The sequence below is a fragment of the Eschrichtius robustus genome, chromosome 1, assembly GCF_028021215.1.
Source record: "Eschrichtius robustus isolate mEscRob2 chromosome 1, mEscRob2.pri, whole genome shotgun sequence".
NCBI lineage: Eukaryota > Metazoa > Chordata > Mammalia > Artiodactyla > Eschrichtiidae > Eschrichtius > Eschrichtius robustus.
Window position 1 is genome coordinate 195251961 of NC_090824.1, and position 26475 is coordinate 195278435.

The 26475-nt window shown below is 41.6% G+C and overlaps 1 protein-coding gene across 2 annotated transcripts in view; it reads right to left on the reverse strand.

The window, feature by feature from the left end:
- Positions 1-26475, reverse strand: part of RSU1 (Ras suppressor protein 1) — a 195524-nt gene that overhangs the window by 117123 nt on the left and 51926 nt on the right. For both annotated transcript variants that reach the window (XM_068561997.1, XM_068562002.1), the window contains exons 6-7: positions 25071-25153; positions 24684-24798 (exon numbers count right to left, since the gene is read on the reverse strand). In XM_068561997.1, coding sequence (XP_068418098.1) covers positions 24684-24798; positions 25071-25153 — 198 coding nt within the window. The remainder of the gene's footprint in view (positions 1-24683; positions 24799-25070; positions 25154-26475) is intronic.

Below are 26475 nucleotides of genomic sequence, written 5' to 3' on the forward strand. Positions count from 1 at the left end.
ACCTACCTTCTGGAGAGTTTTTATATTAAATGGGTGTGGAATTTTGTCCAAAGTTTTTCCTGCATCTACTGAGATAATCATATGGATTTTATCCTTCAATTTGTTAATATGGTGTATCACATTGATTGATTTGCGTAGATTGAAGAATCCTTGCATTCCTGGGATAAACTCCACTTGATCGTGGTGTATGATCCTTTTAATGTTCTGTTGGATTCTGTTTGCTAGTGTTTTGTTGAGGATTTTTGCATCTATGTTCATCAGTGATATTGGCCTGTAGTTTTCTTTTTTTGTGACATCTTTGTCTGGTTTTGGTATCACGGTGATGATGGCCTCATAGAAAGAGTTTGGGAGTGTTCCTCCCTCTGCTATATTTTGGAAGAGTTTGAGAAGGATAAGTGTTAGCTCTTCTCTAAATGTTTCATAGAATTCGCCTGTGAAGCCATCTGGTCCTGGGCTTTTGTTTGTTGGAAGATTTTAAAACACAGTTTCAATTTCAGTGCTTGTGATTGGTCTGTTTATATTTTCTATTTCTTAGTGCTTCAGTCTCAGAGGTTGTGCTTTTCGAAGAATTTGTCCATTTCTTCCATGTTGTCCATTTTATTGTCATATAGTTGCTTGTAGTAATCTCTCATGATCCTTTGTATTTCTGCAGTGTCAGTTGTTACTTCTCCTTTTGCATTTCTAATTTTGTTGATTTGAGTCTTCTCCCTTTTTTCATGATGATTCTGGCTAAGGGTTTATCAATTTTGTTTATCTTCTCAAAGAACCAGCTTTTAGTTTTATTGATCTTTGCTACTGTTTTCTTCATTTCTTTTTCATTTGTTTCTGATCTGATCTTTATGACTTCTTTCCTTCTGCTAACTTCAGGGTTTTTTTGTTCTTCTTTCTCTAATTGCTTTAGGTGTGATGTTAGGTTGTTTATTTGAGATGTTTCTTGTTTCTTGAGGTAGCATTGTATTGCTATAAACTTCATTCTTAGAACTGCTTTTGCTGCATCCCATAGGTTTTGGGTTGTCATGTTTTCATTGTCATTTGTTTCTAGGTATGTTTTGATTTCCTCTTTGATTTATTCATGATCTCTTGGTTATTTAGTAGTGTATTGTTTAGCCTCCACATGCTTGTATTTTTTAGTTTTTTTTTCCTGTAACTGATAACTAGTCTCATAGCATTCTGGTCAGAAAAGATACTTGATACGATTTCAATTTTGTTAAATTTGCCAAGGCTTGATATGTGACCCAAGATATGATCTATCCTGGAGAATGTTCCATGAGCACTTGAGAAGAAAGTGTATTCTGTTGTTTTTGGATGGAATGTCCTATAAATATCTATTAAGTCCATCTTGTTTAGTGTCTCATTTAAAGCTTGTGTTTCCTTACTTATTTTCATTTTGGATGATCTGTCCATTGGTGAAAGTGGGGTGTTAAAGTCCCCTACTATGATTGTGTTACTGTCGATTTCCCCTTTTATGGCTGTTAGCGTTTGCCTTATGGATTGAGGTGCTCCTATGTTGGGTGGATAAATATTTACAATTGTTATATATCTTCTTCCTGGATTGATCCCTTGATCATTATGTAGTGTCCTTCTTTGCCTCTTACAATAGTCTTTATTTTAAAGTCTATTTTGTCTGATAGGAGAATTGTTACTCCAGCTTTCTTTTGATTTCCATTTGCATGGAATATCTTTTGCCATCCCCTCACTTTCAGTCTGTATGTGTCCCTAGGACTGAAGTGGGTCTCTTGTAGACAGCAGATATACGGGTCTTGTTTTTGTATCCATTCAGCCAGTCTAAGTCTTTTGGTTGGAGCATTTAATCCATTTACATTTAAGGTAGTTATCGATATATATGTTCCTATTACCATTTTCTTAATTGTTTTGGGTTTGTTATTGTAGGTCTTTTCCTTCTGTTGTGTTTCCTGTCTAGAGAAGTTTCTTTAGCATTTGTTGTAAAGTTGGTTTGGTGGTGTTGAATTTTCTTAGCTTTTGCTTTTCTGTAAAGGTTTTAATTTCTCCGTCAAATCTGGATGAGATCCTTGCTGGGTAGAGTAATCTTGGTTGTAGGTTTTTCCCCTTCATCACTTTAAATATGTCCTGCCACTCCCTTCTGGCTTGCAGAGTTTCTGCTGAAAGATCAGCTGTTAACCTTACGGGGATTCCCTTGTATGTTATTTGTTGCTTTTCCCTTGCTGCTTTCAATATTTTTTCTTTGTATTTAATTTTTGGTAGTTTGATTAATATGTGTCTTGGCGTGTTTCTCCTTAGATTTATCCTGTATGGGACTCTCTGCATTTCCTGGAGTTGATTATTTCGTTTCCCATGTTAGGGAAGCTTTCCGTTCTTCTGCCTCAGTTATTCCGCTATTGATTCCTTCTAGAGAATCTTTAATTTCATTTATCGTGTTGTTCATTGTTTGTTTGCTCTTTAGTTCTTCTAGGTCCTTGTTAAACGTTTCTTGTTTTTTCTCCATTTTGTTTCCAAGATTTTGAATCATCTTTACTATCATTACTCAATTCTTTTTCAGGTAGACTGCCTACTTCCTCTTCATTTGTTTGGTCTGGTGGGTGTTTACCTTGCTCCTTAGTCTGCTGCATATTTCTCTGTTTTCTCATTTTACTGTGTTTGGGGTCTCCTTTTTTCAGGCTGCAGGTTCGTAGTTCCCGTTGTTTTTGGTGTCTGCCCCCAGTGGGTGAGGTTGGTTCAGTGGCTTGTGTAGGCTTCCTGATGGAGGGGACTGGCACCTGCGTTCTGGTGGGTGGGGCTGGATCTTGTCTTTCTGGGGGGCGGGGCCACATCTGGTGGTGTGTTTTGGGGTGTATGTGAACTCAGTATGATTTTAGGCAGCCTCTCTGCTAATGGGTGGGGTTGTGTTCCTGCCTTGCTAGTTGTTTGGCATGGGGCGTCCAGCACTGGAGCTTGCTGGCCGTTCGGAGGAGCTGGGTCTTAGCACTGAGATGGAGATCTCTGGGAGAGCTCTCACCGACTGATATTACGTGGACCTGGGAGGTCTCTGGTGGTCCAATATCCCGAACTCAGCTCTCCCACCTCAGAGGCTCAGGCCTGACAACAGGCTGGAGCACCAAGACCCTGTCAGCCACATGGCTCAGAAGAAAAGTGAGAAAAAAAGAAAGAAAAAAAAGGAAAGAAAGAAAAAAATTTTTAACTATTAACATAAAAAAACTTTTAAAAATTATTAAAATGAAAAAAATAAAAACTTAAAAAAAAAAAGAAGAGAGCAACCAAACCAATAAACAAATCCACCAATGATACCAAGCGCTAAAAACTATACTAAGATAAACATAAAAATCAGAAACACGTCAGTCGCAGACAGCAAACCCTAAGTCTACAGTTGCTCCCAAAGTCCACTGCCTCAATCTTGGGATGATTTGTTTTCTATTCAGGTATTCCACACATTCAGGTACATCAAGTTGATTCTGGGGATTTAATCCACTGCTCCTGAGGCTGCTGGGAGAAATCTGCCTTTCTCTTCTTTGTTCACGCAGCTCCTGGGGTTCAGCTTTGGTTTGGGCCCCACCTCTGTGTGTAGGTCTCCCTCAGGCATCTGTTCCCTGCCCAGACAGGAGGGGGTTAAAGCAGCAGCTGATTCGGGGGCTCTGGCTCACTCAGGCCGGGGGGAGAGAGGGGTACGGAATGCAGGGCAAGCCTGTGGCGGCAGAGGCCAGCGTGACATTGCACCAGCCTGAGGTGCACCGTGTGTTCTCCCAGGGAAGTTGTCCTTGGATCACGGGACCCTGGCAGTGGCGGGCTACACAGGCTCCCGGGAGGGGAGGGGAGGTGTGGATAGTGACCCGTGCTTGCACGCAGGCTTCTTGGTGGCGGCAGCAGCAGCCTTAGCGTCTCATGCCCGTCTCTGGGGTCCGTGCTGATACCGCGGCTCGCACCCATCTCTGGAGCTCGTTTAGGCAGTGCTCTGAATCCCCTCTCCTCGCGCACCAGGAAACAATGGTCTCTTGCCTCTTAGGCAGCTCCATACTTTTTCCCGGACTCCCTTCCGGCTAGCTGTGGCACACTAGCCCCCTTCAGGCTGTGATCACGCCGCCAACCCCAGTCCTCTCCCTGGGATCCGACCTCCGAAGCCCGAGCCTCAGCTCCCAGCCCTCACCCGTCCCGGCGGGTGAGCAGACAAGCCTCTCGGGCTGGTGAGTACTGGTCGGCACCGATCCTCTGTGCGGGAATCTCTCTGCTTTGCCCTCTGCACCCCTGTGGCTGCGCTCTCCTCCATGGCTCGAAAGCTTCCCCCCCACTACCCCCGTCTCCACCAGCGAAGGGGCTTCCTAGTGTGTGGAAACTTTTCCTCCTTCACAGCTCCCTCCCAGAGGTGCAGGTTCCGTCCCTATTCTTTTGTCTGTTTTTCTTTTTTCTTTTGTCCCACCCAGATACATGGAGATTTTCTTGCCTTTTGGGAAGTCTGAGATCTTCTGGCAGCATTCAGTAAGTGTTCTGTAGGAGTTGTTCCACATGTAGATGTATTTTTGATGTATATGTGGGGAAGAAGGTGATCGCCACGTCTTACTCCTCCACCATCTTGAAGGTCCCCTTCAGTCTATTCTACTGGCTGTCTTCTTTGCACAGTATAAAGTTTCAAAGAGGAAGAAAAGTGAATGGATAAGCCCAAGCTCCTGGCTACTCAGACTAGGGATGGGAGTGATGGGGCGGATGAAGGCTAGAAAACCAGAGAAAAACTAACTGTATGTGAGTTGACCTGCTCAAGACTCTCTTCCCTACTCTTCACAGCCACAAAAGAATGAAAAGGTAAGGAGACCATTAAAGTCATGAAAACGAAGATACTATGACTCTCGGAGGCTATGTCACGACTTGAGGTTAGTTAGGGGGTTTCTTCTAATTTTGTTAATGGCATGTATTTCACTGTTCATGTCTAAGACTGCTTGAAAAAATGGCTTGAATTATCCCCCTTCCTGTAACCATGTCCTTAGTCCTTTGCAAATTGACTCTGGGCTTAGTCACGTGACTTGCTTTGGCCAATGGGAGATTAGCAAACACGAACCAAGAAGACACTTGGAAAGTACTTGTGCATCCAGACACTGCAGAGCCTTGACTGACAGCCTGCCAGCCCCAGGCCTGTGAGTGAGACCAGCCTAGATCACCAGCCATCAACCAACCCCCAGCTGACCCCAGATACCTGACGGAGCTGAGTAAGTATCAGCTGTGATAGATCTCACCAACAGAAGTGTGAGCGAATAAAACAGCTTTGTTTTAATCCACCAGGTTTTATGGTAGTTTATTATTATGTTATTCAGTAAAAACTAAGTTTATATAGTATACTATACTAAGTTTATATAGTATACACTACAGAAATTTTCAAAAATTTAGAAATAGAAAAATAAAAATGACCTAGAATCCCAAAGACATTAATCGGTAATTTTTGATTAACTCATTTTTATGTAGCTATGTAAATATTCTCTGTAATTAGACTCACCCTGTAAATTCAACCTCATACTGTGCTGTTGTAAGCATCTCTCGTAATCTACCATAGTTTATTTAACCATTCTTACATCAATGGACTTGAAAGTGGCTTTAAATACCTCTTGTAGGATTAAATATCTTATTTAGGAGAGAGAAGCACTGATAAAAGGTAGCTGTTACTATCATTATCATTACTGACACATTTTCAACTTTATTCGTTGATAAAAACTGGTCAATTTAAGACAATCAAATGAAAAGTTATAAAAATCCTATTAACACAGAAAATCCAATGTTATTCAAAGTGGTGTTTGCTACAGTTCGAGTAGTCCTCCTGGGGTTATCATTTGACAGTGCAAAATATGCCAGTCCGAAGAAAAAAAAGATGTGATAAATTGAGGTTTAAAGTCCTGTTATGAAGGATTCAAACACAGACCAGAAGATTTTTGTTACAGAAGTCGGTGAAGAGCTAAAACTTAAAAAGTATACTAAGCAAGGACTTCCCTGGTGGTCCAGTGGTTAAGAATCTGCCTGCCAATGCAGGGAACACAGGTTCGATCCTTAGTCCGGGAAGATCCCACATGCTGCGGAGCAACTAGGCTGGTGCACCACAACTACTGAGCCTGCACTCTAGAGCCCGTGCGCCACAACTACTGAGCCTGTGCTCCAGAGCCCGTGAGCCACAACTACTGAGGTCCGCGCACCTAGAGCCCATGCTCCACAACAAGAGAAGCCACCGCAATGAGAAGCCCACACACCGCAACGAAGAGCGGTCCCCGCTCACCGCAACTAGAGAAAGCCCGTGTGCAGCAATGAAGACCCAATGCAGCCAAAACATAAATAAATAAATAAATAAATAAAAATTGCTTAAAAAATAAAAAGTATACTAAGTGAGCAAAAGTTGTGGAATAGCAATTAAAAGACTGAATGAAAAGAACAGCTTGATCTTTTGGTCACTGCCCTAGGAACACAGTAATTTGAGAAACAACACACTCCAAAGATGTTGTAAAGTTGGGCAACTCACTTTTCTGCATTCTTGTACAGCAAATTATAGCTAGCAAAGTCTTTTGGATAGCAATTGCTTTCGCTTGGGTCAACTGAAACGACCAAACAATGAACCCTGAACACCAACCATTGACCTTGCTAATTGCATCTGCCACTATATTCGCTTCTTTTGTTTCCAGGCAGCCCTCTTTTCCAACACTATTCCAATTGTTAAATGGTCAGAACACACAAAGTGACAGATTTAGTGTTTCGCTGGCAATTTATGTAACTGACTGCAGTGCTGTCGTCGTAGTGAATCATGATTTATTTGTCTCACATTGTAGCACATAACCTTTTAAATGCAAGGGGTAAAAAGTCAAGACCTTTTTAAAGTTTATATAGAACCATCTACCGCTATATCCTATGAACTAGATTTGAAGGAGAACCGATTAAATGAGTGATGGATTTCTTTTCTGTCTGTAGCTGTCACTTCATGTACAAGCCACTCATGTATCCTGGGCTCAGTCAATATCTTTATTTGCATGTGATTCAGAGGAAAATCTGGGAGATATACGTAAATGACATTTGTACCAGTCAGCTAACAGAACCTAGATTAGGGAGTCAGAAGGAATATTGGGGTGAGAATTCAACACTGAAGGGTCCATGGATATATTTGGATATATATTTTAAAATTCCTCGAATTATATGTAAAAGTTTGTATGTGAAAATATACATTTTGGAGAGAGTTCCTCTACAGGTTTCACTGGCTTCATAAAGGACTCAGTGATTCTTTTTTATTTATTTATTTTTGCCTGAGTTGGGTCTTTGTTGCTGCACGCAGGCTTTCTCTAGTTGTGGCAAGCGGGAGCTACTCTTCATTGCGGTGCGCAGGCTTCTCATTGTGGTGGCTTCTCTTGCTGCGAAGCACGGGCTCTAGGCACGCAGGCTTCAGTAGCTGCAGCACATGGACTCAGTAGTTGCGGCACGCAGGCCCTAGAGCGCGCGGGCTTCACCGCGCGGGCTTAGTTGCTCCGCGGCATGTGGGATCTTTCTGGACCAGGGATCAAAACTGTGTCCCCTGCATTGGCAGGCGGATTCTTAACCACTGCACCACCGGGGAAGTCCAGGAGTCACTGATTCTTGAAAAGATTAAACATGCTGGCTTATAGGAATGGGACCTTTTGTTGCAAAATAAAAGAAAGTGAAGGCAGAAATAAGCATGTAAACAATGAAACAATATCAAGGGACATCAAGTTTTACACCAAGGTTTATAAATAAAGAGGAGAGAGAAATCGTTTGTGTTAAAGGGCTGAACTGTGTCCTCTCCCAAAAATTCATGTAGAAGTTCTAACTCCCAGTACCTCAGAATGTGACTGTATTTGGAGACTGGGTCTTTACAGAGGCAGTTTAGTTAAAATAAGGTCATTAGTATGGCCTCTAATCCAATATGACCAGCGAACTTCTAGGAGTAGGAGAGGAAATTTGGACATACAGAGAGATACCCGACATGTATGCATACAGAGGGATGACCATAAAGACATGGGTAGAAGGAAGCCATCTACAAGCCAAGGAGAGAGGTCTGGAACAGATCTTTCCCTACAGCCCTCAGAAGGAACTGATTCTACTGATACAATGATCTGGAACATTCTAGTCCCCACAACTGTGAGAAAATAAATTTCTGTTGTTTAAGCCACCCATTTTGTTATGGCAGCCCTAGAAAACTTATATAGTTGATCTTAGCTACAACAGTGGATTAAGAAGATAATTCAAAAGGCAATAAAGACCAAGAGATTATTCTGGGGGGTTAAAAACTTGGTAAATACCAAGAACGAAGGAGGAAAGGGCCTTAATGAACATTTGTAGTAACATGTAAGATTATATGCATAATACTCCCTGACATTTACAGAACACTGCAGGGCACATAACCTTTTCCAAGTGCACAGGGAAAATTTGTCAACACAGACAATATGGTGAACCATAAAACAAGTCAATAAATCTTAAATGGCTAAGAGTCATATAGATTATGATGCCTGATCATAACATAATTAAATAAGAAATCAATAACAAAAAGATTATAAAATCTCCAAATATTTGACAATAAAACATTTCTAAATAACACACACACCAAAGAAAAAATTACAAGGGAAATTGGAAAATACTTTGAACTGAATGATAATAAAAACAAAAAATGTGTGGGATGCAGCTAAAACAATGATTAGAGAGAAATTTATTTCTCTAAATGTTTATATTAGAAAAGAAGATTGCAATTCAACAATTTAAGTTTTCACCTAAAGAAGCCAGAAAAATCTGAGCAAACTGCACTCAAAGTAAGCAAAAGAAATCAACTAAATATAAAACAAAGAATAAAGGAACTCAGTGAAACAGTAACACAGGATATTTGAAGAGACTGATAAAACTGAAAGTCTAGCTAGATCATTTACTGGGGAGAAAAAAGAGGAGAAACAAAAATTACTAGTATCACAAATAAAAATGGGGACACCATTATAGATAGTACAGAACAATTAGAAGAAACACAAAATCTCTAAGATATGCAAATTACCAAATGACACTAAAAGAGAATGTAAAGAGTCTTACAGCCATGGGAAAAAAACAAAACTGAATCCATAATCTAAACTGTACCACAAAGAAAACTTAAGACTCAGATGGCTTCTCTAGTGAATTCTTTCAAATAGTTAAGAAAGAATATCAATTTTATACTTTTTATAAGATCAGGATATTCCTGATACAAAAACCATACAAAGATACTAAAAGAAAAGAAGAAAACTATAGACCAATACCCTTCATGAAATGAACAAGGTAGAAAATTTTAAATAAAATATTAGTAAATCAAATCTGGAAATATATAAAGAGGAAAATATAGAAAACAACCACATGATCATCTCAATGATGCAAAAAAGCATTTAACAAAATCCAATACCCTTTCATGATAAAATCATTCTACAAACAAGGAATAGAAACGCAATTCCTAAACCTGACACAGGTCATCTACAAAAAACTCAGAAAACATAATACTTATCGGGGAAAGACTGAATATGTTCTCCCTAAGATCAGGAATAAGACAAGGATGTCTGCTCTTACCACTTACTTTCACTATTTTACTAGAGATTGAAGCCAAAGCAATTAGGCAAGAAAATAAAATGCAACCAGATTGGAAAGGAGGAAGTAAAACTATCTCTAGCTGTATATGACCTGATAACGTATGGAAAAAATTCTAAGGAATCTACTAAAAAATAGTGAGAATAAATGAGTTAAGCAACATTGCAGGATACAAGATGAAAACAAAAATCAACTGCATTTCTATATACTAGCAATAAACAAATCAAAAATAAATCCAGAAAACAATTTCATTTATAATAGCATCAAAAAGAATAAAATGTTTAGGAATAAATTTTACAAAGGAAGTGCAAAACACATAGCTTGGAGTTGACAAAATATTGTTGAAAACAATTAAAGAAGATCTAAATAAATGAAAAGACATCTTATGTTCATGAATCTGAAACAATATTTTTAAGACAGCAATACTCTTCAAAATAATCTGTAGATTCAATGCAATACCTATCAGAATACCAATTGGCTTCTTTTGTAGAAATTGACAGGCTGATCCTAAAATTCATACAGGAAGTCAAGGACAAAAACAGAACAAATAATCTTGAAAAAGAATAAGCCCTTAGGGCTGGGGGAGATGGAGGAATTGAGGGGTAAGAGCTAAAGTGTACAGATTTTCTTTTAAAGTCGATGAAAAAGTTCTAAAATTGTGGTGATCGCTGTATAATTCTTTGAATATACTAAAAACACTGAATTGTATACTTCAAATGAGTGACTTGTATGGTATATGAATTATATCTCAATAAAGCTTTTACCAAATAAAGGACACGTAATGCAGTATAATTAAGTGGGCTTCAGTATAAAAATGCAAGACTGGTGTAACATGTGAACAATCAATGTAATTCACACACATTAGCAAATAAATGTGATTTATTAGTTAGCTACTGCTGTGTTACACAATTTCTGAGGGTGGGAATATGAGAGTGGCCTATCTAGACAGTTCTGAATCGGGTCTTTCAGGACCCAGTCCAGCTGCCAGTTTGGGCTGCAGTCTTCTAACAGCCTGACTGGGGCTGGATGATCCACTTTCCTGTTCACTTCACAGGGTTGTTCATAATACTGCATCTGGCTTTACTCAAGAGCAAGTGATCCAGGACAGAATGAGAGAGAGAACAAGAGAGTACACCCAAGATGGAAGCCGCAGTGCCTTTTATAACCTAACCTCAGAAGTGACATCATTTCTCTTTTGTTCTCGCTTGGACACAGAGAACAACAGGAGGAGACCACACAAGGGTGTGAATACCAGAATGCAAGGATCAATGGGGTCCACAGTGGAGTCGGGGGACCAGAGGACAAAAATCACGTGACCACCTCAATACATGCAGAAACAGCATCTGGGGATACTTAATACCCATTCATAAAAACTAACAGGAAACTAGGAATAGAAGGAAACTCAACCAGATACACAGTATTTTCTAAAGACATAGTTAGTAACCATTTAATGATGAACAACAATACTTTACTCCTAAACTCAAGATAAGGCAAGGATATTCCTACTCACTGCTTCTCACCCTGTATTAAAGGGCCCAGCAAGTGTAAAAAGAAAAATAAAAAAGGATAATAATTGGAAAAAAAGAAATATAATTTTTATTTGCGGACAACACGACTGTGCATGTAAAACATCTTACGGAAGACGCTCCCCTGCACACACACACACAAAAAAGCCAAACCAATAAACAACAGCAACAACAACAAAAAAAACCCTACAAGACTGTATAAGTAAATAAGGAAAACCATACAAACCAAGGTCGTTTTACAAACAACTGCTGCATTTCTAAATATTAACAATTAAAAATGAAATTTTAAAAATTCCACTTGAAATGGCATCAAAAACATAAAATACTTAACTATAAATTCAAAAAAATATATAGGCAAGTAAAAACTACACTGCTGAGAGAAATTTTAAAAAGCTAAACAAATGGAGAAATATACCACGTTCACAGAGTAGAAGACTCTACTCTTAAGATGCAAACGCTCTCCAAATTGATCTATTAATTCAGTCAAATTTCAATAACAATCCTAGCAGGCTGATTCTAAAATGTATATGCATGTAGAAAAGATCTAGAATCACCAAAACAATTTTGAAAAAGGGGATTTACACTACATGATTTCAAAACTTCTAATGAAGCTATGGTCATCAAGACAATGTGGTACTGTTATAGAAGTATGATAACTGGAACATAATATATAGCCCAGAAATTTACCCACACTTGCACAGTAAATTGGTTTGTGACTAAGCACCAAAGCAATTCAATAGGAAAAAGAAATGGTGTTGGACCAATTTTTTAAATTTTTTGTTTATTTATTTATTTATTTTTTAGCTGCGCTGTGAGCCTTGCAGGATCTTAGTTCCCCAACCAGGGATCGAACCCACACCCTCAGCAATGAAAGCATGGAGTCCTAACCACTGGGCTGCCAGAGAATTCCCTGGGCCAATTTTTTATATGGAAAAAAATTTCTAACATACACAAAATTTAATTTGTGCTGATCATGGATCTGTATCTCCATGAAGGCACGGATTTTTCTTTTCTTCTCTCTACCATCAAACACACTGATACCTCCCCTGAGAGACTTAAAACACATAAGTGGTGAATAAATATTTGTTTAATAAAAGAACTATGCATGAGAAAAAAAACCACGCCATAGTAGAAAATAACAGGAAGGAAACTCTTGGGATAGAGAATGGTCAGGAAGGGCTCACTGAGATAAAAAAGCATGTGCGTTGGTACCTGAAGGCACCAGCTCTGCAAATACTCAGGAGATGAAAATTGCAAGCAGAGAGCAAAGATCATAAAGAACTGGATGAGGAAGTCCCTAGTGGTCCAGCAGCTAGGACTCTGTGTTCTCAGTGCCGAGGGCCCAGGTTCAATCCCTGGTCGGGGAACTAAGATCCCACATCCCACACGCTGCGTGGCACACCCAAAAAAAAAAAAAAAAAGGGACTGGATGAAAGCCATTTAGATTAGCCTGTGAGTGAACGAGGGGGAAGAGGAGCATAAAAAAACAGGAGGCCAGGGACTTCCCTGGTGGCGCAGTGGTTAAGAATCGCCTGCCAATGCAGGGGACACGGGTTTGAGCCCTGGTCCGGGAAGATACCACATGCCGCGGAGGAAGTAAGCCTGAGCACCACAACTACTGAGCCTGTGCTCTAGGGCCCATGAGCCACAACTACTGAAGCCCGCGCGCCTAGAGCCCGTGCTCCACAACAAGAGAAGCCACCGCAATGAGAAGCCCGCGCACCGCAACGAAGGGTAGCTCCTGCTCGACGCAGCTAGAGAAAGCCCGCGCGCAGCAACGAAGACTCAACGCAGCCAAAAATAAATAAATAAATAAATAAGTGAACAAACAAACAAATAAATAAATGAAAGGGCTGTAGTAACAGTTTCCTTTAAAAAAAAAAGAAAAAAAAAAAAAGGAGGCCAGATCATCTGGGGTCTTACAGCTCCACAGAGTACATTAAAGAATTCTAACCACAGAAATGATGCAATCCAATTTTTGATTTTATAAAATGGCCTTGACCGCTGCATGAAGAATGGATTGGAAAAAGCCAGGTAGGAAGCAGGAAACCAGGGAGGGGGCTCTTAGAGCAACTCAGGTGAGAGAAGAGGATGGTGTCCTCCCTCCAGGATGGAAGCTCACAGGTAACACGGGAGCTGAAACTCTAGCAGATCTGGGTATCAGCTGTAATTTCTATTTTGTCACTTTCAACTCTCTGTTGACTAGTTTGTTTCAAAGATTCCCTTTATGAGGGCAGGGATTACATCTATTTCGTTTACCGCCGCTCTCCAAACCCAAGAGATTACAGGAATGACTATCTACGAGACTGGAGGTCAGAACCTGGCATGATATGGTATAGGTGCTGTCCAAGGAGAGCCACCTCCTTAAAACAGCAAATATGAAGGCAACAGGGAGAGCACTGCGGCCTGTGAAACCTTAAAGTATGCTAAGAATGCGCATGGGCTTGTTTACCAATATGAGAAGGCAGGCTACAGCCCAAAACTTCAAGAAGCACAGACGGCACCATTAGATGCTCTCCTGCAGCAGGTAGTCAACTTATGAAAGTATTAGTTGAAAACAAGAACAATTCTAGAAAGGTCTAAATAAACATAGATAAGAAAGGCTAACTCTCACACCGGTCAGAATGGCCATCATCAAAAAATCTATAAACAATAAGTGCTGGAGAGGGTATGGAGAAAAGGGAACCCCTCCTACACTGTTGACGGGAATGTAAATTGGTACAGCCAACTATGGAAAACAGTATGGAGGCTCCTTAAAAAACTAAAAATAGAGCTATAATATGATCCTGCAATCCCACTCACGGGCACATATCCAGAGAAAACCGTAATTCGAAATGATACATGCACCCCAATGTTCACCGGAGCACTATTTACAATAGCCAGGACATGGAAGCAACCTAAATGTCCATCAACAAATGAATGGATAAAGAAGATGTGGTACATACATATAATGGAATATTACTCAGTCATAAAAAAACGAAATAATGCCATTTTCAGCGACATGGATGGACCCAGAAATTGTCATATGTGTGAAGTCAGAGAAAGACAAATATCATATGATATCGCTTATATGTGGAATCTTAAAAAATGGTACAAATGAACTTATTTACAAAACAGGAATAGAGTCACAAATGTAGAAAACAAACTTATGGTTACCAGGGGGGAAAGTGGGCGGGGGGGGGGGTATAAATTGGGAGATTGGGATTGACATAGACACACTATTATATTTAAACTAGATAACTAATAAGGACCTACTGGATAGCACTCTGTAAAGACCTATATGGGAAGAGAATCTAAGAGTGGACAGATGTGTGTGTATAACTGATTCACTTTACAGCAGAAACTAACACAACATTGTAAATCAACTATACTCCAATAAAAATTAAAAAAAAAAAAGACAGGCGAACCCATGATGAGTCGTGACAAGGCACAATTTGGGGTCTGTCACTAAATTGCTGGTGTTGACACCATGAAGAACCTCATGCCCCACTTCACCCCTTCCCTACCTCCACCCCACCCCCAAGAGAAACTCCCACTCCCACATGTAACACCACTTGGGTCTGGCTCAGTAGAACATGACTTATTTTTTCATGTGGGCTAATATTATAGGAGAAGCTTTAAGGGAGACGCTACATCAATGTAAGATATTATATATGTATTCAGGTGATAGGAACTGTATTTACAGATATGCCTCTGGAATTAAAAAAAAAAAAATTAAATCTGAAAGCTCAGCACTGCCGGCATTTCTCCCAGGGCAAGAATACATTTAGTGTCCTATTAAATCAAAGGACGGTCCACTGGAAACAGCGGCATGCTTTACCAGCTGGTGTTAACAAAGATCGATGCACATGTTCAATCACACCCAACCTGACACTGGGCTTCCAGAAATTTATAATACAGAATGGAAACGTTTTATGTGTTGCAACTTCCCACCCCCTTTAAAGCAGTAACTCACCAGGCAGAAATACAATTCATTTAGCATTTTTAAAATCCACACTTAAAGCATTTTCCGGGGCTAAAGATGCACTGAAACAGAATATATAAAACAGAACTTGTTAAAAAAGTAACATGTAGGAAGACCTCATGGGAGTCATTTTTGATGATCAACTAAGACCATGGGAATCAAAGAACAGGATATATTATTTTGTGTGAAGTATGGCAAAAGGAATATTAACACAGAAATAAAATGTGAGTGCATGTAATAGAATTCAAGGTAAAACTTCAAAGTCGGGGAAAGATTTCTCTATCCCTCACATTTTCTTTACTTTCCAAAGAATAAAATTAAGGCATATGTTTGGAACCACTGCTGTCATCTAATGATAAATGATGCCTTTTCACGGGCTCAGTATTGATACATTTATGGATATACTACTGGAGGAATATTTATTTTTGAAGTCAAAAGATCTGAACTGAAAATCTGATGCTGTGAATAACAAGCCATGTCCATAAGGCAGCTCTGGGCAAGTCACAATCTCCCTATACACCTTGGTTTCGCCATCTTTAAAAAGTGGCCAAAAAGCTCCCCTTGTCTATAATACAGAACTGAGATGGAGTCCATGACACCATTTTATAAATCATGGTATTTTGTGTAAAAAACCAAAGTTATTTCTGTAAATCTATCTGGCTTAAAAGTTAACTTCAAAAATGTTCATGATCAACTGACAAAATCAATTTTGTACGCGAGACACAGTTTCTAGCTCTGTAGGAAAGTGCTTGTTAAGCTAACATATCACGGGCCATGGCAACCACTTCACAGACTAACAATTTTGTCTTCTGAGGTATGTATCTTTGTTACTATCTAATCTACAGTGCTTTTTTTTCATAAAAGTGCTATTTCTTTATATAGACTATATTTTACTTTGTCCTAGAATGGGGCACGGAACAAAAGCAGCAAATGGTCCTACCCTTAGTGAACCTGGAAGAGTTACCCCAGATTGTGGCAGTTCTACGCTCTGGTTCCTCATCTAACTGGCCACGTGACCTCAGCAGGTTACTCTAAACCACTCAGAGCTTCATGTGTCCGTCGGTAAAATGGGGAGAAAGCCTCCAACCTCGCACAGCTGTTGCGAGATTTACCTGAGGAACTATGTATAGCATGCCTAATGGAACAGTTTACGTGCTCAGTAAATCTTAGCCTTCTCCTCTTACATGCTTTTCGCTTCTGTGGATCAACACAGAAACACCACAATATTAAAAACAAAATAATAAAATACGTAATCCTAAGGGACGTTAAACATACAAATAGATGCTCTGGCGCCCGTGACCCTCCTGGCTCCTCTCAGCAGACCTGCGTCCACTTCTCCCGGCTGCACACACCTCCGTGCCAGACTCCGCAGTCACACCCGGGCCTTTGAGGACCCTCTCCCGAAGGCTCTGGCAGGGGTGACTCGGAGCCAGGATCAGTCACCTCTTCCAAAGGACAGAGAGAGAGGCCAAGAGCTTTACTGACAACCATGGTAAGGTGAGTTATACCAAGTTACACCGAGTACCCCTGGCGTGCCTCTCACTGGACTCCTGTGTGTGGTCAGGATTTTCCATGTTACAAGTCTGGGTCCAGAAGTAACCTGGGCTTTGCAAACACAAGTGTCTACAGGGGCCAGTGAACTCAATGTAGTAAGAAAAGCAAAAGAAACAGTAACGTGAGTGAGGGGACTAGCGCTTCCAGAAGTCTCAAATTCTTGATACTTTCTACATAAATTGAGTTTGAAATGAGATTATGTTTATCATGTAATCTGAAACTTGTGCACCGCTCTCCAGACCACGCCGCGGGCAGCATTCGGAACTAAATTTTATAAAGCCTACAATTGTTCTGACTCACAGGATACTGATATTGTGTTTTATTTTTGTATCTTACAAATTAATTTTAAAAGGAAAACAAAATATACAAAATACTGCATAACCCTGTTACATAATTTCTCCATTTCTGTTTAATGAGGAATATTCAGAGGCTCAGGTGAGGATCTTGGTGAACTAGAAAGTGCACCCCAGTTGGAAAAAAGCCAGCTGCTATCACTATGGCCAGTGATTAACATGTGGGTAAGTGACTTGCTCAAGGTCATCTGTCTTGGGATGCATGGAGACAGGACGGTGACCCAGGCCACTGGAGGCCACCCACCACCCTCTCAACTATGCTGTCCCATGTCTTGATTTCATTCATACGTCTTAAGATGGACATGTCAACAAAACCAAGAAGAGAAGTAGAAAAGAGGGCCAATTCAGCAGTACTCCTTCTTACTTAACCTAATCAGAGAGACCATGACCTATCTCTACCTTTCACAAATAACAGGATTTAGGCAGAGTAAACCAATTCCGATAACAATATAAGGCTGCTAATCCAGAAGAGAGAATCTGGACTAAAAAAAATTTGTTTAATTTACTATGCTCTTGGTATCTGATTATTCTGGAGATAGTTTTGTAACTGCCATTACATCTTTTCTCAAGAAAAGAGTTAAAAGATTTCACATGATAGCTAAACTAGTTTGCCCAGGTCCACAAAAGTCTCCCTTTGTTCTGGATCTTTAATGTGTTTAATGTATAACAAAATAAGAAAGATTTAGAAAGATGGATTTATTTAATGGGCTTCAAACGTGCATCACTAATATGCAGACAAGTGACAAAAGGATTACAGTGTATGCACACATCAGTAATGTTAAAAAATGAAAACAATTAGAACGGTGGCTATCAAGAGTTCTGGGAGAAGGAAAAAATCGTCAATGAAACGAGCAGTGTCACAAAAGGTCACATAAGACAGTGAGAAATTAAACCATTGGAAAACCAAGTTATCTCCTGCAGGGAGGCAGTTTAAGATCTTACCATGGGATGAAGAAGGGAGCTAGAGCAAGCACTCCTAAGTATTCAATACATCAGACAAGTTCACAAAGGACATCCAAAGTCAAGAAGTGAATGAATGAATGAGTGAATGAAGCAACCAAGCAACAAGCTAACCACAGAGCTTTCTAAGTAGAAGAACCCGGTGACCTGCTCCCAGCCTCAATTATAAAACTCACAAAAAGGGCAGAGCTTGGAAAATCATCTGTGAAATCAAACGTGTATCAGGAAAATGATGATGATGGGACTGAAAGGATGGCAGTGAAACCCTTCTTGCCAGACCTCCTGTCTGCCATGCGTGTTGGCCACGTGGAGTCCTCACCCTCTCCTCCCCACTTCTCTTCCCTTGCGAGTCCCCTCTGACACCCCTTTGCTTTTTCTCACCTTTCCCACTGCAGGCTAAGTCTCAGCCTTTCTTTTACCCAACTAATCACAGTGTGTTGGAGACTGGCTTTTGGACTTTCTCAGCCATTGCCTCTCACCAAGTACTCAGCCTCTAAATAGTCAACGTTTAATAGTATAAAAATCCACTGTGTGTGTGTGCGTGTGTGTGTGTGTATTATTCTTTTAATCCTCACATCAATACTACGAGAAGGGACTACTATTACCCTCATTCTACAGGAGGCATAGAGGGTAAAATAACTTGTCCACAGTCACAGAGCAAGGAACTGCTAGAGTGAGATCTGAACCGAAGCCTAGTGATGAGGAGACAAACTATAACCTACTATATAAATTAAAACATGTTTTAACCCTCTCGATAACTGGCAACTGACAGAGTGACAACAGCATGAAGCCATAAGACATTTATAATCAGCGACTTAACTGACCAAAAAGAGCACACTGTGTTTCCTTCTCTCCAGCCACAGGAGAGGAAGTACTTTTCTTTAGCTTCTCAACATCATTAAGAAAAGGATTAAGAGGTGTTAACTGGAAGCACTTGAGATGGGTATCCCCCCCCTCTTTCTTAATTCTGCTCACCCTGGAGAATACAATTAGAAGGAAGCTCACAATTCACGACACCACTTACTCTCTGAATGGGGTTAATATTTGTTTCCACTCTTCACAAATATGCTAGAGACAATACATAAGCTCCTCATATTTCTGCAATACAAACTGCTATTGATTAGTGGTGCAGAGAGCAGGAGACTAAGCCAGCAAGGCCCAGGTATGTGTAGCAACGCATGCATCCCTTCCATACGCTGTGAAGATTGCTGCACATAAGGTTCTGACATCTAGAAACATTGCTTTGTTGCATGCCTGGCTGACCAACACGACTTCCTTCTCCAAAGGCAATGACCTGGCTGACAAATGCAGGAGGAGAGGTCCCAGGACTGTCTAGAAGCCAAGAAGCCAGAAATGACTCCACCAAGTGCAAGGAACGGAATCCTGGAAAACTTAGGAAGGAGAGACCAGGTAAAAACACACACTTCACACCTTCGGCTCTTAAGACCCAGAAGTCTCATACGTGAGTGAGAAAATACAAAATCGGAACAGAATCTACTGCTCGTGGAGCCGCCGGCTGTGAGATCTCTGTGAGGCTGTCTACCTGGGGGCTTTATCTGCTGCTCTGAGGACTGGTCAGGCTGTCTGTGTCCGCTCCTCCCCCACCAACGCAGGCCGTGTCTCCACTGCACTGATTACTTCTTCCGCTCATTAAAAGGGGCTAACACTTCAGTCACCGTGCTGCTCTTCACTGATAGAAAGAGAGGCGGGCTGGTCCGAAAGAGACTTCCGGGTTCAGGCAGGCTCAGCAGAAGATGTCAATCCTGTCTGTTTCACCCCTTCACTGGCAGAGTTAGCTGCACGTGTCAGGAAAAAATGTTTCCTACGAAGCCAAAGCGTTCTCACTGCACTCACAGTGGGGAGGCCACAGTTCCTGACTTGGCCACAGAGACGGGCCTAAGAGCCAGCCCGACCCTTGAAGGTCCCTGGTCCTTCCTTCTGGCTTTGGGGTTTAGGAACCAGCGTGCTTCACGGCTCTATCTTCTGCCCTCCACGGTCACGTCCCAGGGACCTCGTCCAACCTGTGGCATTATGTTCACGTTGACGACGCCCACAGCTGTAAGTGCCCCAGGCCTCTCTTCTGAGCTCCAGATTCTAACAGCCAGTCGCCTTCTTGATTCGATATCCAAAAAGCGTCTCAGACTGAAGGTACCCAAAACTCAGCTCACGACCAGCCCTCTCCTCCCACCCCCCCAAGCCACCCTCCCCACCATCTTCCCCGTCCTTTTCGTTCCCTCAGACCTCCCACTCCTCGCTCTCTCCTCCTCTTCCAAATCCTCGACAATTCCCATTAGTTTTGCCTCTGAAACACAGCCGGACCCTAACCGTTGCCACCACCTGGATGAAAGCAGAAGGGCTGCCTTCCTTCTGGAGGCTTCGGGGGAAAGTTCGTGCCCTAGCCTCCTGCAGCTTCCGGAGGGTGCCCACAGCCCTCGGCTCACGGCCCCTTCCACACCCGACTCCAGCCTCGTGACTCCGTCATCACACCTGCTGCCGTCCCTGGCCCTCCTGCCTCCCTCTTCCGAGGGCCCCTCACCATTACACTGGGCTCGCCTGGGGAACCCAGGGTCATCTCCCCACCTCAAGATGCGACCTTGCATTGGCAAAGTCCCTTTACCATGCAGACTAGCCTATTCCCAGATTCCAGTGATGGAGGGGGGAGGGCATTATTCAGCCTTCACCAGAGCGTCTCACTCAGAGTAAAGGCCAGGGTCCTTAGAGCGCCCTTACAGTCCCAGGTCGTCGGGTCCCCACTTCCTGCCTAAGCCCATCTCTTCCAGCTCTCCCCCTCACTCACTTAGCTCCAGCCACACGAGTCCTGGTGCTGTTCCTCAACACACAAGTCCATCTCAGGACTTCTGCACTGGCCTTTCCCTCTACCCGGAAAGGTCCCTCCCTGCCTCAGGTCTCTGGCTAAATGACACCAACTTACGACGGGGCTTTCTTTATCGACTCCCAATAATAGAGTAACGCCCCCCCCCCCCATTTAAACACTCTCTTCCATTCTTATTTTTTCCCCGGGGCATTTAACATTATCTCTTATGCTTTCTATCTATCCATCCATCCATCCGTCCATCCTCCCTCCCCCACTAAAAAGTCAGAAGGGGTGTTTTGTCTCTTGTTGTGTATCCCCCAGAAATAAAACACGAAGTAGGGACTCAGTAAACAGTTGCTGGATAAGTGAATTCCACGTTACTGGAAAAGTTTGTTTCCTTGGAAACAAAACCTGGCCTGAAGCAGGAACTTAATTATATTTGAACGAATGAGGAAATGGAAGGGTAAATGACAGACCCACCTTATATCTAATTTTCTACAGGTATACCGATTAACATAAAATCAAGTGATTTACTGTTTAGGAACCAGACATAACAGTTAAAGTAAATTATTCAAGGATGTACAATGAAAAAAAGTAATACAATTACATATTAAAACTCCAACCCAGCCCCTGACTTTATTTTGCAGTGTCCCTGCATGTTCTTAGACCTGACAAGTCAGAATTCATCCAGATTCCCTTGCCTGCTTCAAACCTTACCAACAAGGTTTCAAGTTAATAAACTCCAAGTTTACTTTCAGAGGAAATTCCACAGAAGTCTCAAAAGCATTTACCTTGTTTACTCAGATATGTAAAAAGTGAATATACAGGGGAGAGATCATTAGCCACCCTTTAGAACACATCCAGAAGCAACCCAGCTGTAGGGACAGATTACAAGAAGCTTCAAGTCCACAGGCCCTAGCACTGCTCCGCCGCCAGCCAGGGCAGCTCCGGACGACCACCTTGGGTACCAGGTACACAGACAAACGAAGACATTCCTACTGCAGTTGGGTGGTTACCAGGGGCAGAGAACCAGAGCAACAATGCAACTGGCTTGGAACGGAAGCGCAGAACAGCAATTCCTTCCGCAGAGGTCACCTCCTCTGCATTTTGCCAAGTGTTATTCTAGCCCTGCTGCTCATACACCTGCACAGCCAGCCACACAACCTGCCACACTGAACCTCCTCTCCTTCTGCCATCATCTGGGGAAGTGAGCAGGTGTTGTGCTTTGTTCACACTTGGAATCTGCTTTCTAGGAATCCTCTCACTGGCACACAGATGGGAAGGAGTGAGCCACAGCGGTTAGGAACACGGACCTGCAAAAGAGGCTGTCAGGATTCAAGTCTTGCCTCCGTGACTCACTGTGTCCCTTCGGAAATGTCACCAACCCTTTCTAAGCCTTAGTTTCCTCACCTCTGAAAAGTCCACTTACTATTCTTAGGACAACTACTGGAGACAATGCAGGAAAAGCACTTAACACAGTGCCTTGGCACACGAGGCCTTAATACATATTCCTATAATAACTATTATTATAGTACTATCTATTATAGTATTCTTGGCTTAAAAAAAAGGTCACTGTTCAAAAATAATACACCTGTCTTCATCTTAGATAGGGGTTTACCATTTATTTCCAGCTAAGTGTTTGCCTACAGTTTGGGAAAAGTGTCACCAGGCAGATGCTGAGATGAAGCTTTTCCAGGTAAGGCTAGCAAAAATAAACTCATTTAAAGACTTTCTCCTCAATTCTAGTCCTGAATAAGAAATATATATAATTTGGTATTGGAGAGCATAACAGAAATGTTAGACAAATGTGACTACGTGCAGTATTTAAATAGGAAGACCAACGTGAAATTTAAAAATATAAAGATACACAGGTATGTGCAGGTTCAACTCGGTATTTTTCTACCAAATTATTAACTGATAGAAATCACTGATTAATCCAACGCCCTACACCGCCTCACTGCTTGAAAAATGAAATAAAACAAAACGCGCATTTTTTTTCACTTCTCCTCGCCACGCTAATCAAGGACGCGTGTCAGAAGCGCTAAGTGAATTTTACCAAATTACACAAGAATTGGTCTCCAAGAACTGGAGATCTGACTCGGTACATTGGGGAGGGAGCAGGTATCTATATTCTGCAAAAGCTCCCCAGGAATTACTAGTGCCAACATCTGTGGTTGGCAAATCACTGCCTAGAATCTCTCTTTCGGCAAGAAGGTTTTCTGCCCTTGTAAACATCTTCTCTTGACCCCGTAGCCTGCTCCTTAAGCAGGAATGGATGACCCGTAACTCAGTGAAGAGACGGCGCCGAGTTACTCTGCAGCCCTTAAAATCAGTACAAATTCAAGAGCCTTTACAGCAACAAAGGAGCTACAGAAGATGGGGATGCAGGGATGAAACTTTCTGTTTGCTCCGTGGAACTGGGTGAATGCTTTCCCTTTTGGATTAATGCAGCTCAGCAGAGCTTTCTGCCCCACGGAAATGTTCTGTATCTGCATTTTCCTGTAAGGAAGCCACAAGCCACGTGTGGCTACTGAACATCTGAAGTGTGGCTCACAGCTTCCATAGCGGACAGCCCAGCTCTGGACAGAAGCCAAACTCAGCCCGCTTGTAGCCTTCCCAACATCTTGCTATCTGAGGCCCTTGTTTCATGAACTCACTCAGTGCTTATCCCTTGAGAAGTTACCTCATTCCTAGCACGTGGGAGGTGCTGGGGACATAGCAGGGAACAAAGATAAAACCCCTCTCGCATGGAGCTCACAAGCTGGTTTATAATAACTGCCCTCTTTAAAAGCACCAGACTCATTTGAGGTACTTCCTCAAAGAATGCTGGGTCAAATGTGTTTTTAAAAATTGTGTTATTTCGCAGATATAGAAAAGAGACTTGTGGTTACCAAGGGGAGGGCGGGGAAGGAATGGGAGTTTGGTATTAGTAGCTGCAAACTAGTATATATAGGACGGATAAACAACAAGGTCCTACTGTATAGCACAGGGAAGTATATTCAATATTCTGTGGCAAACCATAATGGAAAAGAATATGAAAAAGAAGATATCTGTCTATCTAACTATCTATATATATGTGTACAACTGAGTCACTTTGCTGTGTAGCAGAAATTAACACAATATTGTAAATCAACTCTACTTCAGTAAAAATTAATAAATAAATAAATAAAATTGTTTTATTTTGGACCGAAAAAGCAAATAGCCATAGTTTGAGAAGCAATACAGTTCAATGTATTGAAGAAATGGGAGGATACCCAGAGTCTCCACGAGAAAAGAGAGGAGGACTCATGAAACTTTTCCAGAAGGGCAGCATAACCTCAGTAACAGAATAACTGGTTTGGACGTTATTTCCAAGGAAGGTCACAAGGTCACCCAGAGCCATCTGAATGACCAGAGTACGAAGATTCAGGGGCCATGGCAGTAGGCCCGAGGGACTCCCAGCTAGAACATATTTAGCCAATGCCACTGGAGATGGCTTTAGGAGAGAACCAAATTCATGACTGCAAATGGTATTTTTAAGCAGCTGTCATAAATACTTTAACTATTTGGTAAAAGTTTTCAAGGGATTAAAATAAAAAATTAACAGATCCCCCCAAAAAATAAGAGTGATGGTTAGATATTTTTTTTTTAAAAAAAAGCCATCACCACCACTGGTAAAGGAGGAGCCCTGGGTAAGACCATTACTACTCATCCCAGGCTCCTTCCACGGCACCAGGCAGGCAGCCGAGCTGGGTCATCTTCCATCAGCAGTTTCAAGACACTGGGAGCTACAGCCGCTCAACACGGCATCAGGGCAGGACAAACGCAGAACAGCTAAACTCTGGTCAATGACAAATGCTACTAGAAAGGCAGAATTGGGTGCCTCGGTGGAGGGTTCTTGCCGAGAAGAGGAGAGAGGGCTTTTCAGAGTTGCTGCGCTGGGATCATCATTATTAATTAAAGCCAGAACGCGGACCATTCATCAGCCACCTTACCTAGTTCTGGGGGCAGAACAGTCAGACGGTTCCCCTGAATGTGGAGCTCCTTAAGCTGAGTAAGCTCCCCGATTTCCTTAGGCAGCGAGATCAGGTCATTATCCCTAAGGCTGAGCTAAACAGAAGAGAAACAAGCGGTTGTCAAAACAATTTTCACGTAAAGAGGCGCTTGACAGAAACTCTCTCCTCGCCCCTGCCCTCTCTTCTTCGAAGGCTCAGTCCTTTCAATTTATTTACAAGTGTCTGCAGACATGCAAGAAAACGGTCTCAGGGGGTAGTGGTTTTATGCCAAAACAAACCGTACTCTGACTCAAATTGCCTTGATTCCACCCTTACAAGGGCTGCAGGAGTGAACTGATTTTCTAAGAATTTAGACAAATTACTTACTATCTGCAACTTCGTGAGTTTCCCAATATCAGGCGGCAGGATTTCAAAATCGTTGTCACTTAGATAGAGTGCACGCAGGGTGGCTGCAAGTTAAACAGCGATATATAAACAGGGTGGCATGGAACCCAACCGTTTGAGGTCTGATCGATACAAGGGAGTCAGCTTTGATTAATAACCCTGGCGTGGTGAAAAGCCTGTGACATACCTAGGGCTCGGGATAGTAACAAGCAGGTCAAACTTAGATTTACTGGCTTATTGTGCAGCTGGTGCGTTCGGGAAAACATCTATATCCAGGAGGACTGAGGAAATTAACAACGTATGGGCACCAGCAGTTTCTGGCACAGGGTTTCAATATGCTTTCAGAAAAGATAGCTATTTTTCTTCGATTACTTCCGATTCACATGTATGCCTTGATCTGCATCCAGAGTGAAACCAAGAAAACCACTGTGTCACTTCTATCCATGCTTAGGGCCAGAGGGCTCATTCGTGTAAACAGAACTAGGTCAAAACATAAATAAATAACGAAAAGCCTGTCCGGTGATGGAGGCCAAAATCGCCGTTCACTGTTTCTATCATCAGACTAATTATTATTACTTGTTTCTACAGCCTTAACCACAAAAATAAATGAAGACGAAGGCGTTAAAATAATGAAGTGGAGTTTAAAAATAGAGAAAACCCTAACGTAGGCATCATATCGGGAATCAGAAATTTGTTCACGATATTATACACTGATAACAGTCCCCAAACTACTGAAGGCAAAAATCCTAAGGCACGTTTTTATCCTTAACCAAAAGGGGGACGTACAATCGGACGTATGTTTAATTTGTTTACAGGTATTCAATTACATTCTAATGTCTTAAAATTCGACAGAACTGTATGTTAATATACATAAGAAAAACAATTTCTTCCGTGGCCCAAGAAAACATGTTAAAGTTGGTTTCACATGCTTGACAAAGTCTGGGATAAAGGATATACATAAGGCAAAAAATGAAACTTTAAAGACTAACTCAGCAAAGTCAGAATTTCTCGAGGCCAGCTTGACACTATTTGGAGAGGCAGAACATTTACCTAAAGACAGCAACTCTTTCCTAAAGATTTCACGAGTCCTCGGGAAAACCAGTTTTTCCTATTTTTCACAAGCATCTGCAGCAAGAAATGTGTTTGCATATAAAAGGATAAAGTGTGTTCATATGTGACTAACAATTTCTTAATGTCTGATGGTATGCTATAGACAAAATAGACTACGTCAATAAAAACACTTTTTAAAAGGCTTAAAACAAGAATCCTGGCTAGAATTGTTTAAAATTCTGTTAGTGGTTTATTAATGGATATTTTTATAAATAACTGATTGGAATATCTTTGGGCAAAAAGCCTACAAAGAGTTAACAGCAATACAGGAAGAAGA